The following is a 14,228-nucleotide window of genomic DNA, read 5'->3' as shown; positions in this document are numbered from 1 at the left end:
AGCAGTGGCCACAGGACTGGAAAGGTCAGTTTTCATTTCAATTCCAAAGAAGGGCAGAGTCAAGGAATGTTCAAACTAGCATACAATTGCACTCATTTCAGATGCTAGCAAAGTAATGCTCAAAATTCTCCAAGTCAGGCTTCAACAGTATGTGAACCAAGAACTTCCAGATGTGCAAGCTGGGTTTAGAAGATGCAGAGGAACCAGGAATCAAATTGCCAATATTCATCAGATTATAGAGAAAGCAAGGGAATTCCAGAAAAACATCTGCTTCACTAACTATGCTAAAGCCTTTGTATGGATTGCAACAAACTGGAAAATTCTTTAAAAGACGGAAATACCAGACCACCTTACCTGCATCTTGAGAAACCTGTATGCAGGTCAAGAAGCAACAGTTACAACCAGGCATGGAACAACAGACTGGTTCCAAACTGGGAAAAGAGTTCTTCAAGGCTGTATATTGTCACCCTGTTTATTTAACTTAGATGCAGAGTACATCATGCTAAATGCCAGGCTGGATGAAGCACAAGCTGGAATCAAGATTGCTGGGGAAAATATCAGCAACCTCAGATATGCAAATGATACCACTCTAGTGGCAGAAAGTGAAGAGGAACTAAAGAGCTTCTTGATGACGGTGAAAGAGGAGAGTGAAAAAGCTGGCCCAAACCTCAACATTCAAACAACTAAGATCATGGCATCCAGTCCCATCACTTCATGGGAAACCAGAAGAGGAAAAAGTGGAAACAGTGACAGATTTTGTTTCCCAAAATTACTATGGATGGTGATTGCAACCATGAATTTAAAAGATGCTTGCTCCTTGGAAGGAAAACTTTGACAAAGCTAGACAGTGTATTAAAAAGCAGAGACATTACTTTGCTGACAAAGGTCTGTCTGGTCAAAGCTATGGTTTTTCCAGTGGTCATGTATGGATGTGAGAGTTAGACTATAAAGAAAGCTGAGCACCAAAGAATTGATGCTTTTGAATTGTGGTGCTGGATAAGACTCTTGAGAGTCCCTTGGACAGAAAGGAAATCAAACCAACAGTCCTAAAGGAAGTCAACTCTGAATATAGATTGGAAGGCCTGAAGCTGAAGCTCCAATACTTTGGCCACCTGATGTGAAGAGATGACTGATTTGAAAAGACCCTGATGCTGGGGAAAAAATTGAGGGCAAGAGGAGAAAAGGGCTGCAGAACATAAGATAGTTGGATGGCATCACCGATTCAATGGATCTGAGTTTGAGCTAACTCTGGGCAACAGTGAAGGACAGGGAGCCTGGTGTGCTGCAGTCCAGGTTGCTGCAAAGAATCAGACATGACTTAACAGCTGAACGACAACAATCAGTGGTGCGTTTCAGTCAGGACACTCTGGGCTGCCAGTAGCAGAAACCACAACTCCAACCGCTCTGGGCGGGATGTCAACTCAGTCCCAGACTGGGGCCAGCATTGAGTAGACTTGTTCACTGGGGGCAGAGAAGAGGGGACCCCAAAGGTGGTCCCTCCTGCCAAGGCTGTTCACCAGGTGGGCAGTGAGGAGCGTGCAAACCCCGGGAGGTGGGAAGGTAGGCAACAGAGCGGGGGAGCAGGCCAAGTACACACAGTGTCCCAGACTGTGACGTGCACTTGCCCGCGGGAGAGATTGCAGTCACTGTGAGGGTGTGGGGGGTTGGCTTTGTACCTGCATCTCAGACAGGCTCTCCGGGCCCAGCCCCAGACCACATCTTGAGCAGCGAGGCTCCACATCCAACCTTTTGCTGGTCACTTGAGAAGTGGCAACAATAAAAGCTAAGATGGGCCTGGACCTCTGGTCCTGCAATTAGACAGGCAGTCATCCCCCCAGGGACTGTGGAGATGCCAGGAAAGGCTCTGCAGACCAGGACTGCAGAGCAACCATCTGCTTGGACGTGGCTGGGGGATTTCCCTCCACTTACTCCCTACTCCCCTCCCACAACCCTGCCCCAAGGCTCCAGAAGGTGGCAGAGAGTGCAGAGCTTCCCTGGAGCAGGGGGTGTGAGCAGAGCCTCTTCTCGTTCCTGTGGCACCCCTCCCAGCACAAGGAGAGCTCCCACACTGGCACATTTCTTCTTCTGACCTTTGTAATGAAGTCGCTGACCTAAAGTCTGAAGTTGAGCTAATGGGCTTTGACTCAAGATCCATGTGGCTCTGGGAGCACTGTGATTTACTCTGACCGTGTGTCAATCGTGATCTTTCTCTCCCACCCGCAGTGCCTCCTCCCCTCATGCCATTTCTCTGTCCAGCCACTGACGGTCAGTCAACAGAGTGGATGTGTCCACCTGCTTCAGGGGGCACTTCCCTGTGCCCCCACCTCCGGAAGTGCCATGCGCCCACAACATCAGGACTAAAGGCTCGCCCCTGTTACCTGATACATGCTCACCAGTCCGGTTTCCCACTTTCTCTGTGACTCAGCATCCGTGACAAACAAGTGCCGCTTCTGAGCATCCCCTCTGAGCCAGGCCCTCTGTGCAGGTACATCATCTGACTGTGGTACCCAGTCCCCATACTCCAGTCAGATGAGGAAAGCTGACCTCAGAGACGTCAGTTCAGCTCAGTTCAGTCGCTCAGTCGTGTCCGACTCTCCGCGACCCCATGAATCACAGCACGCCAGGCCTCCCTGTCCATCACCAACTCCCGGAGTACACACAAACGCATGTCCATCGAGTCGGTGATGCCATCCAGCCATCTCATTCTCTGTCGTCCCCGTCTCCTCCCGCCCCCAATCCCTCCCAGCATCAGAGTCTTTTCCAGTGAGTCAACTCGTCACATGAGGTGGCCAAAGTATTGCAGTTTCAGCCTTAGCATCAGTCCTTCCAGTGAACACCCAGGATTGATCTCCTTTAGAATGGACTGGTTGGATCTCCTTGCAGTCCAAGGGACTCTCAAGAGTCTTCTCCAGCACCACAGTTCAAAAGCATCAATTCTTCGGCAATCAGCTTTCTTCACAGTCCAGCACTCACATCCGTACATGACCATGGGAAAAACCATAGCCTTGACTAGACAGACCTTTGTTGGCAAAGTAATGTCTCTGCTTTTTAATATGCTATCAAGGTTGGTCATAACTTTCCTTCCAAGGAGTAAGCATCTTTTAATTTCATGGCTGCAATCAGCATCTGCAGTGATTTTGGATCCCCAAAAAATAAAGTCTGACACTGTTTCCACTGCTTCCCCATCTATTTCCCATGAAGTGATGGGACCAGATGCCATGATCTTTGTCTTCTGAATGTTGAGCTTCAAGCCAACCTTTTCACTCTCCTCTTTCACTTTCATCAAGAGGCTTTTGATACACCAAAGGTGGCAGTGCAGCAAGAGACAGAGCTAGGGCCAGCCAGCTTCCACTGCACTGGGCAGAGCCTCTTCTGCCACAAGAAGGCAGAACCTGAGCTGGAGGAGACTGGGTGGGCATCACCTGGGTCTTGGACTCTCTGGGCCTCACTGTCCTGTAGAGAAAGCAGATGAGGAGGTTCTGCCGGAGAGATGGGAAAAGCGCATGGCTGAACAGGAGCCGACTGCTCATACCCCTCTGGGAACCTGGGGGATGGCCTGCTTGGGCGGCCCTGCCTAGTGGACAAGCACATTACCCCTCTGCATGGCAGGAAGCTAAGGAGCCTGAGAAGAGGTGTGTGCAGAATCAGAGGCTGTGAGCACTCTGGACCCCTGCCAGCCTGAAGCCTGCCCAGATGTCTCACTCTGAAAAGAAGAAAGTCCTGTTTCTCAGGACTTCTTGGTGCGAGGCTGCTGGAGGATGGAATTCCTTCTGCAGCACCACCCCCTCCCACACCTTTATCCTCCCAGACAACCAGCCATGTCTCCAGCAACATCTGACCCGGGGATGCTGCAGAGGCCCTGGTCCAGAGCTCTCAGGTAGGGTTACCCCTGGTCTCCACTGGACTCTGTGATTGCAAAGAAGGCTGTTTGTTTGTTATTGAGTTGCTAAATACTAAAATGACACACAGACCTCTTCAAACAAATGACTTTCTTCTGATTTCAAGCCAGACTCAGCTGTTTCTCAAGGCTGCTCCATCTCTGATGTTGGTCTGGATAAGCACAGGCAGCTTCAACAGTCTTTGGATTTCTTTCCAAGAATCAGACCCATATCACTTAATAGGTATTTTTGTGGCTGTAAGATGCTTTCCTTGAACAAGAGCTGTGCCAATGAGATCATTAAACATGTTTATTTATTTTTAGTCTTTGGATCTTTTTTCTTATCAAATATTTCTGAAGAGGTGTTCACTACAGACATAGAGGTGGTGAGCCATTCCTCGAAAGTAGAAAAGAGGCTTGGAGCATCACTGAGGGCTTCTGCTCTGCCAGGGGACTCAGGCATCGGTGTGTGTTCTGAGAGGCTGGAATCTTGTGTGTTCCTGTGACCTAAGACCCTGGCGTCTCCTCCACGGTGTGTCTACTCCGCCTCCGGCTGCCTGTGACATCCTCTCCTCAAGTCCCGCCACGCTTCCGTTGTTTTTTGACCAGGACATACTTTCCTTTTTTCTGAGCATCCTGAAGCAGGACGTGTGATATGCAGCTGCTCAGCTGACCCCTCAGGACTGAGCTTCCTGCTCTTTTCAGGCCCTGCCATCACTGCTCTCCAGCACTTCCCGCATCACCAGCAGTTCCCTCTTTGAGTGACATGAGCCACCGCCCCGAATCCTCAGCCAGAGCACAGGGGTTTGGGCGCTTTGGGATGGGCTGAGCCACCCAGTAAAGGATGATTTCTGCACCAGTGTTAGCCCATCACCACCTCTTACTTGATACTGAAAAGAAAATTCCTCCAAAACACTGAATCATAAGATCTTTCTGTGGCTTTTGGATCTCCATCTTGCTTTCCCCCGTATTTCCTGAAATCTGAAAGGCAGTAAGTGCAGTTCACCAGAGGGATGTGTCTCCGAGGCCCCTCACTACAGTTCGGGTTTTTATTCATCTCCCGCTCCCTGCAATGTTTCGGGCAACAGCCTGGGTCTCCTTGGGAAAGACTGGCGAGACCTTGGGCTGGGGTGGGACTCACCTGGAGACAAAAGCATGGAGATGGGAGCAGCTTTTCACCCCCTCCAGGATATGTGTGGCTCCAGAGACTGGGACAGGAGGAAGGTTCTAGGCTCCGTGACGAGGAACGGGACCCTGAGCCCACAGCGGGGAGGCGTGCACGGCATGCCTTTGTGGACATCCTGGGGTGAGCTCTGGCAGAAAGCACTGGCTGTCGGCATCTTGCCCGTCCTTCAAGGTCTGTTGCACATGCTGCTTCCTCCAGGAAGACATCCTGGCGCTCGGGGCAGCTCCCTTTGGGTGAAGCACCTCAGGCCACAGCGCTTCAGGCGGTGCTTCCTACCCGCCACCTCCGATGCCGAAAGCGCCGCTCTCACCATTCCCGTGTTCTCCATGCAGCCCTAAGCACAGCCCATCTTTGGCAAACATTTGAGAGGAATGGAAAGAAAACCTCTGGGGGCTTGAGTGAGATGTCTGGTCCACAAAAGCCAGACATCCTCATAGTAGTTTGTCTTACCCAGTTGCAGGTGCTTTTCCTTCAAGCGGTTTGAGGAAGGAAAAAAAATACATTTGTCAAGACATTAAGTTTGTAGACAAAGAGGAATGTGTTGACTCTTTGGCTGGAAGATGCTTAATGAGAGCAACAGAGGAAAAAGAAGGGTGGGGAGGCGGCTTATCTACAGGGGCCAGGTTTTCCCTCCTTCGGGAGGCTCGAGTCCCTGAGGAATAATACTAACGTATGTAACATAATACAGTGATACCTGGACTAGTGGGCATTTTGAGCCTTAAATCCCTCGATTGCAAAAACTGTCTTCAGAGTCTGGGGAACAAGGCAGTCCTCCGTCCTGCCTCTGACAGGAATTGGATTCAGGGGTCACAGGCAAGGGAAGGGGCAGCTTCGCTGGACAGACCCCAGGGTTTGGGGTCACCTTTCCTCTGTGCTTGGCCTCTAGTCCACAAATCTAAGGTGAGTACCTTCCAACCATAAATTCCAAAGCCCATTTCCCTGTATCTGTAAAAACAAAGAGAACACAGCCCACGAGGTACACAGTCCCATTCTGTACAGACCATAGACTGAGTCTGTACCAGTCCATGTTGCTCTGATGTCCAGAAGCTGTCGTGTTGGCGTTCTGTGAAAGCTCTCTTTCTGAGGATTTTTAATGAGCTTGCTAGTGTGTCTTTGCCACTTTCCCGAAGACTTTAGAAGTTCATGTGTGATTCTGTTTTCTGTGTAAACTAAAGGACGACTTGTTTATGAGGCAAGTGCAGACCTGTGTTTCGAATGTCAGACACTGTTCCACTACTTATATGTTCTGGTCCAATAGGATTTTTTAGATAAGGCTTTTTTGTTTCCAGACTTCATCTTTGAGATAAAAAAAAAAAAAAACCTGCTCTGCCTTTCACCCATCATGTGATTTTGGGTAAGCTAGCTTTTCTGACCCCACTCCAGTACTCTTGCCTGGAAAATCCCATGGATGGAGGAGCCTGGTAGGCTGCAGTCCATGGGGTCACGAAGAGTTGGACACGACTGAGCGACTTCACTTTCACGCGTTGGAGAAGGAGATGGCAACCCACTCCAGTGTTCTTGCCTGGAGAATCCCAAGGACGGTGGAGCTTGATGGGCTGACATCTATGGGGTTGCACAGAGTCCGACACAGCTGAAGCGACTTAGCAGCAGTAGCAGCAGCAGATAAGGCCTTTTGTTTTCAGACTTCATCTTTGAGATAAAAAATATACAGTCACCAATATTACTGATGATTCTAAGGGAAGGAGTTTCCAGAGTTTGCACTGGAGAGTCATTCATTGTCAAATAAATCGTGAAATTACTTCCTCATCTGCATTAGTAATAACTCTTGTGTTTACCCAGCTAAATACCTCTGGGACTCATACAGTCAGTCTTAGCTAAAGAGAACACCAAGAAATGTGAAATGAAAAAATCTTGACTCATTTTTCTGGCTCACTGCTAGAACTCAGGGTGGTCTGTACAGAATGGAGCTGTGTACCTCGTGGGGCCGTGTTCTCTTTGTTTTTACAGATTCAGGGAAATGGGGTTTGGAACTTATGGTTGGCTGACACTCACCTTAGATTTGTGGACTAGAGGGCAAGCACAGAGAAAAGGTGACCCCAGACCCTGAAGCCTGTCAGGGAAGTGCCCCTTCCCTTGCCTGTGACCCCCAAACCCAAGTCCTGTTGCTTTCCTGGTGCACAAACATGACAGTGATCTCAGCCCTTGGCAGTGCCAGGATAAAGGCCGAGCACGCGACATCTGCCTGCCCGCCTCACCCTGCGGAGCACGTGAAGGCACGTCACACTCTGGGCTCTTCTGCAGGTGCTGGGGCTCACGGGGAGCAAAGACCTGTCAGCACAGAGGTTAGGTGGAGTGGAGGATGCAGACTGTGAATCCAGAGACAGACACACAATGTAACATCAGATGTAGGTTCAGAGGGGCTGCTGAGGGGCCAGGGCAGAGTGGCGGGTGCTGCTGATCAACACTGTGCAGGGGCAGGCCACTTGAGGACAGCTGAGCCCATACAGCACGCGAAGGAGGAGCCCTCTGGCAGAGGGCAGTGCCTGCAGGGCTCCTGGCACAGGAGCATGGACTGTTCTGGAAACAGTGAAAAGACCAGGACCCAGAAGGGCAGAGGGCGAGCTCCAAGGAGCCGGTCCCAGGAAAGCTCATGGAACAGAGCCACACACGGTCCTGACTGCAACCTCTGAGACTGTACAGGAGAAGCTGTTTCCTTGCTAACTCCGATTACTCAAAATCAAACTGATACGTCATGGCCAGGATTATGATTTTGTTCTGTGAGGTGAAGCTTTTGGATGCTTCTGAGCAGGGAAGTGGCATCATGTGCTGTGCAATGCAAAAGATGCTACATCAGCTGCTGTTCAGACGCTTGATTGCCTGGGACAAAAGTAGAAGTAGGGAGACCAGTGAGGAGGCTGGTGTCTTGGTCCAGCGAGAGCCGGTGTTTCAGACCAAGATGGGTGGAGGTGATGAAACAAAGGTAGCTTCTTGTCACAGGCTGTGCTCCAGCCTGGTCTGGGGGGTCAGGCAGAAACAGCACACGACACCTGCGTACTACTAGGAGACGGAGGAGCAAGTAACTTTCGTCAGGAGAAACAGCAAGTCTGCCTCAGAGGAGGCAGCATTTGGAATTGAATGAAAGCTTTGCCTGCAGAGAAGCTTCAGTAAGAACTATTCAGACAAAGAGTGAAATGATGCCCTATTCCCATGTGGAGGGGCAGGTTTTAATTACCTGGCCACTCTCGCTGGAGCCTTTGGGGAAGAGCACAAGGTGCCAGGGTACAGAGCCGCATCTGCCACTCTGAGCTGAGAACCAGGATCACCTGGGTCCTCCTGTCTGTCCCAGGTGGACAGAACATATTCATAGTAACACCTGTTCTCTTTCCCAGCCACCCTAAAGGACGGCAGTGTGGACAGCTCTGCTGACCCATCCATGAACCTCGGAAGAGAGCACCCTTTTGCACAGGTCCGTGGAGAACTGTTTTCTGAAGGAGACTTGCTTCTTCAGGTATTGTGTGAATTGACATCTCTACTTTCTATCCGTGGCTATGAATCGTAACAGAATCAAGCTCCAGAGTTTTCCAGAAAACACTTTGTTTCAGCTCTTGTTGAATTTGCCTTTAATTACCGTGTCAAAACCCTGTCTGAGTATTCTATGCCTAGTTTTCCGTTTTGGACAGTTCTACACTCATACTGTCGTGTGGGTGGGAGTCACAAAGGGGCAGGAAGAGTTGGGAACCACGGATGCCAGGCCCTGGTGGCCACTTGCTAGTCAAGCGTGGGTGCCTCCCCCGAGAGGGGTTCTCCATCAGAGCTTCTTAGTCCCTGAGCTTGAAGAACATGCAGGACCCTGGGCAACTGGCCATAGAAGCAGTTGGGCCTCTTCTTTAGGGAAAAAGAGATCACTGCATCCTTATTTATATGGTGTTGGCTTATTTATCTGCTGAGAATTCAGTCTCAGCACAGTCACTCTATCTTAAAGTCTTAAAAGTCAGTTATTCTCTCCACTGAAGAGTACTATTTTTTTAACACTTCATACTTAAAAAAACTTAAAAATAGACCTGCTACAAAAACTCTGTCAAAATATTACTATAAATCTGGATGTATGACGGTTGAGTACATTGTTCACTTTACTTTGTAGTGAATTTGAACTGCTTTGTATCTATACCTTTAAAATAGGAATTTTAACCAAAAGTCTCTTGAAATGAAATGCCTAAAGACATGAGTTTGGGTGAACTCCAGGAGTTGGTGATGGACAGGGAGGCCTGGCGTGCTGTGATTCATGGGGTTGCGGAGAGTCGGACACGACTGAGCGACTGAACTGAACTGAACTGAAAGAATAATTTTAAATTAGTTTGTTTAATTGAGAATTACCAAGATTCTGTATTTGTCACAGTTCCCTCAGAGAAAACAGAACCAGGAGGGTGTGTGTGTGTGTGTGTGTGTGTGGAGAGAGAGAGAAAGATTTTAAGAAATTGGTTCATGTGAATTTGGGGTGTAACAAATCTGAAATTAGCAGGAAGGCTAGAAGCTTATAGACCCAGGCAAAAGTTGTTTGTGTTTTTTTTTTTTAAATAAGACCAGGTGCAGGGACTTCGTAATACCTGTCTGCAGACCACTAATGGACCTGCTCAATAAGGCTCTCCAAACAAGGGTGTGGTAGGGGTCGCTGGGGGTGCAGAGCTGTGGAGAAAGGAACAGCTGCTACCTAGGCACATGGTCTAGTTTCCAAATACCACCTGTAAGCCTTCACACACTAGATCACGAGCTCCATGAAAGTAAGACTTTTTCCCAGGCAAAAGTTAATGTTGCAATCTTGAGTCCAAAGGCTAAAGTCCAAAAATTCTGAAAGCAGGTTTTCTTAGGGATCTCAAACTTTTTCCTTTAAGTCCTTTAACTAACTGGATGTGACCCACCCACGTTATGGAAGGCAATCTGTGTTACTCAGAGTCCATTTATTTGAATGTTATTCACATCTCAAAGGGGCTTCCCTGATAGCTCAGTTGGTAAAGAATCCACCTGTAATGCAGGAGACCCCAGTTCTCTTCCTGGGTCAGGAAGATCCACTGGAGAAGGGATAGGCTACCCACGCCAGTATTCTTGCGTTTCTCTGGTGGCCCAGCTGGTAAAGATCCGCCTGCAATGTGGGACACCTGAGTTTGATCCCTGGGTTGGGAAGATCCCCTGGAGAAGGGAAAGGCTACCCACGCCAGTATTCTGGCCTGGAAAAGTCCTTGGACTACAGTCCATGGGGTCACAAAGAGTCAGACAGGACTGAGCGACTTTCACTTTCACTCTCACATCTCAAAAATGAATACTTTTACAGCAACATCTCAATTAGTATTTGATCAAACTCTTGGGCACCATACCTAGCCAAGTTGATATATAAAAATGAACCATCACAGCTTCATATTTAATAACGTTTTAAATGACTGCCAGTAAGAATCAGTTTCAGTTGCTGAAGGAAAAAAACTTGTTTCAGTTGGTGAAGAAATATTTGACATTTTGTAGGTGCCCTTTACAGAGAAGGCAATGGCAAGCCTTCTTGCCTAGAAAATCCCATGGATGGAGGAGCCTGGTAGGCTGCAGTCCATGGGGTCGCTAAGGGTCAGACACGACTGAGTGACTTCACTTTCACTTTTCACTTTCACACATTAGAGAAGGAAATGGCAACCCACTCCAGTGTTCTTGCCTGGAGAATCCCAGGGAAGGGGGAGCCTGATGGGCTTCCGTCTATGGGGTTACACAGAGTTGGACACGACTGAAGTGACTTAGCAGCAGCAGCAGCAGGTGCCCTTTAAAATGTTTGGCATTCAAGAACAAATCAAATTTAAATAATTCCATTTTTCTAAAAATACACTAGACAAAGACATGATAAAGTAAGACCAGTCATAAAATATAAAAAATAATAAATTGTAAAAATCTGATGCTATCCAAATAGAATAACTGATGTTTTGTTTGTTTCTTGGCTGTGTATGGAGAACTGGAACTTTTAGACTGGCAGTGGGAAGACCTTGGCAGATGGCCCTCTGGCCCCAGTTCAGTGTGCCAGAGGCTCTACTCTGGATGCATACAACCAGTAAGACAAAGCTCCTTCTCTCCCCAGTTCCCAATCTATGGTTGTGGTATCACCCTGGGAGTGGCAGGTTTCTGTCAGCTCGCATCACCCCAGCTCATGTTGCCAAAGCTCTGTTCCAAGAAAGTATGGCCAAAAATCCTGGGCTTCCCTTCCAACATCAAGACCCCATTTATAGGGTAGAAAGTCTGTCACAGGAATGGCAGACTGAAAATTTCCCCAACTCAGTTCCCTTTTAGTGGGGAGGATCCATACTCAAAGGGTCTAGTCAAGATGACCAGAGATTACCATCCTTGCCTAGGACTCACTCATAGAGAAAAGATATAATTCCAGAGAAGTGGCCACCACCCATGCTCCCAGCTCCAGTGAAGGGGCTCTGGAGAGAAATAGGCCATAAGAATAGGGAGTTCTGAAGCTCTCCCTAAAGGGACTAAATTAGTTTGGAACAGAGCTTGGGGAAGTTCAGTATAATGGCACTCTCAAAAACGATGGTAATTTTGATACTTAGCAATTCAGAGGGGTGAAATAGTAGCACAGCTAAAGTTTAACAGAGAAAAATCAGGGAAACAGACAGCTTAGAAAAAGCCTGGAGTCAGAACAAGCCTCAAAACAGCAGAATCCTGCTCCTGGAAAGGATTCAACTGTAACTGGATCACACTCAAGGTTATGCTCAAAACTCTTCAAGCTAGGCTTTAGCAATATGAGAACCGAGAACTTCCAGATGTACAAGCTGGGTTTAGAGAAGGCAGAGGAACCAGGAATCAAATTGCCAACATTTGTTGGATCATAGAGAAAGCAAGGGAATTCCAGAAAAACATCTACTTTTGCTTCAATGGCTGTATTAAAAGCTTTGACTGTGTGGGTCACAACAAACGAAAATTCTTAGAAAAGAGATAGGAATATCATGGGATCAGATGCCATGATCTTAGTTTTTTAATGTTGAGTTTTAAGCCAGCTTTTTCACTCTCCTCTTTTACTCTCATCAAGAGTCCTCTTCCTTTCTGCCATTAAAGTGGTATTACTTGCATATCTGAGATTGCTGATACTTCTCCTGGCAATCTTGCTTTCAGCTTGTGATTCATCCAGCCCAGCATTTTGCATGATGTACTCTGCATATAAGTTAAATAAGCAGGTTGACAATATATAGTCTTGATGTACTCCTTTCCCAATTTTGAACTAGTCTGTTGTTCCACGTCCAGTTCTAACTATTGCTTCTTGACCTCCATACAGGTTTCTCAGGAGACAAGTAAGGTGGTCTCATATACCTATCTCTTGAAGAATGTTCCACAGTTTGTTGTGATCCACACAGTCAAAGGCTTTAGCATTGTCAGTAAAGCAGAAGATATTTTTCTGAAATTCTCTTGCTTTCTCTATGATCCAAAGAATGTTGGCAATTTGATTCCTGATTCCTCTGCCTTTTCTAAATCCAGCTTGTACATCTGGAAGTTCTTGGTTCACATACTGTTGAAGCCTAGCTTGAAAGGTTGTGAGCATTACCTTGCTAGCGTGTGAAATGAGCTCAATTGTATGGTAGTTTGAACATTCTTTGGCATTGCCTTTCTTTGGGATTGGATGAAAACTGACCTTTTCTAGTCCTGTGGCCACAGCTGAGTTTTCCAAATTTGCTGTCATATTGAGTGCAGCACTGTAAAAGTATCATCTTTTAGGATTTGAAGTAGCTGGAATTCTATCACCTCTACTAGCTTTGTTCATAGTAATGCTTCCTAAGGCTCACTTGACTTCATACTCCAGGATTTTCTGTAATAACTGCTTAATTGTTTGAATTTTTGTTCCACCAATCCATGTGACTAGGAACAGTGGTACGTTAAGACATATTTCCACATTGTTTTATTGCCCAAGCAATGGGGGTGGGACCTAGTGTTTATCAGTGAGTGGAGGGGCTGGGCTTGGTTTGCAAGCTGAAGAGTTCACCCACTTTAACCAGCAGAAAAGCAAAGCTTATGGAACCAGATAAACATACATTGTGAGACCCCCAGGGGGTGCAATGGTAAAAAAAAATCCTGCATCCAGGAGATGCAGGTTTGATCCATGGGTTGGGAAGACCCTGTAGAGTAGAAAATGCAACCCACTCCAGTATTCTTGCCTGGGAAATCCCATGGACAGAGGAGCCTGGCAGGCTGCAGTCCATGGGGTGGCAGAGAGTCGGATGCTGAGTGACTGAGCATGCAAACTTAGGTTGCAGGGTGGTGGCACCCTGTAGAAGTCCTCTTCCCACTGCTATTTATTTTCAGTGCAAAGTAGCAAGGCTGAACGTGATGACAGGGAAGAAGGTGTCAGAGATGTGAGGGGAGAGAGAGGGGTGTGAAACAGTCATCTGAGAGAACAGGAGACTGAATCAGACCAAGGGAAACGTAACAGAACGCTTAAGCAGCATCTGGGACCATTTAAGGTTCACAGTCGGGAGTGTAATGTGGAAACGTCGTGCTCGGCTGTGAGGCTGAAGACATGGAGTGAACAGAAGGCTGAATTTAACCAGGTTTAGAGCTCACCCGGTTGAGCTCAATGAGTCAAGAGAGCAGCACAGAACAGGGGAGTGTGCGCGAGGCAACCATTGCAGTAATGGACGTCAGCATGTGGTAAAGGCGTGATAAGGCCAAGGAGAGCATGGCATCCTCCAGCGGTGCTACTATTACCCTTGTTGTTGTCGTCGCCATCACTGCTATTTACTTGGGAATGCTGGCGGTGGTGGGGGGATGGCTTCAAACCATAGGTACGTGTTTCCTTAACATAAGTACAAAAGACTGTTTCCAACTGAAAGCTTAAAATGAAAACTCATCTCAACCGCAACCAAAAAAATGCTTTTCCTGAGGCTTGATGCCCCTTCAGACTCTCCTGGGAAAATGGTTAAAATTTTGTACTCCTGGAGTTTCCATCCGGGTGTCTCCAGGAGGGCTGGGAGGGTGACGAGCTCCATTTTTACCACCTGCCAGGCAAGCCCAGCCACAGCCTCAGCGGAGGGAGAGCACTAGTCCCTCTGTCTGTCTCCTGACGAGGGGCACTGAAGGGATCAGCTGCGTCAAGAAGACGGGAGACGAAAACAAAACAAAAAATGTGTGTGTGTTTGTTTGTTTAATCGCTGTTCAGTTTGCCGTGTTCTCAGCTGACGG

The 14,228-nt window shown here is 47.8% G+C and overlaps 1 protein-coding gene across 1 annotated transcript in view; it reads left to right on the top strand.

Annotated features, from left to right (window-relative positions):
• Positions 1 to 14,228, top strand: part of LOC148778648 (uncharacterized) — a 74,248-nt gene that overhangs the window by 20,516 nt on the left and 39,504 nt on the right. Inside the window, exon 6 of the mRNA XM_088827819.1 lies at positions 8,414 to 8,532. Within this exon, the coding sequence (XP_088683945.1) occupies positions 8,414 to 8,532 (119 nt within the window). The remainder of the gene's footprint in view (positions 1 to 8,413; positions 8,533 to 14,228) is intronic.

This window comes from Moschus berezovskii, chromosome 1 (genome assembly GCF_049115385.1).
Source record: "Moschus berezovskii isolate FMDL1 chromosome 1, NW_MosBer_1.0, whole genome shotgun sequence".
NCBI lineage: Eukaryota > Metazoa > Chordata > Mammalia > Artiodactyla > Moschidae > Moschus > Moschus berezovskii.
This window is presented reverse-complemented; position numbering and strand designations above follow the sequence as displayed.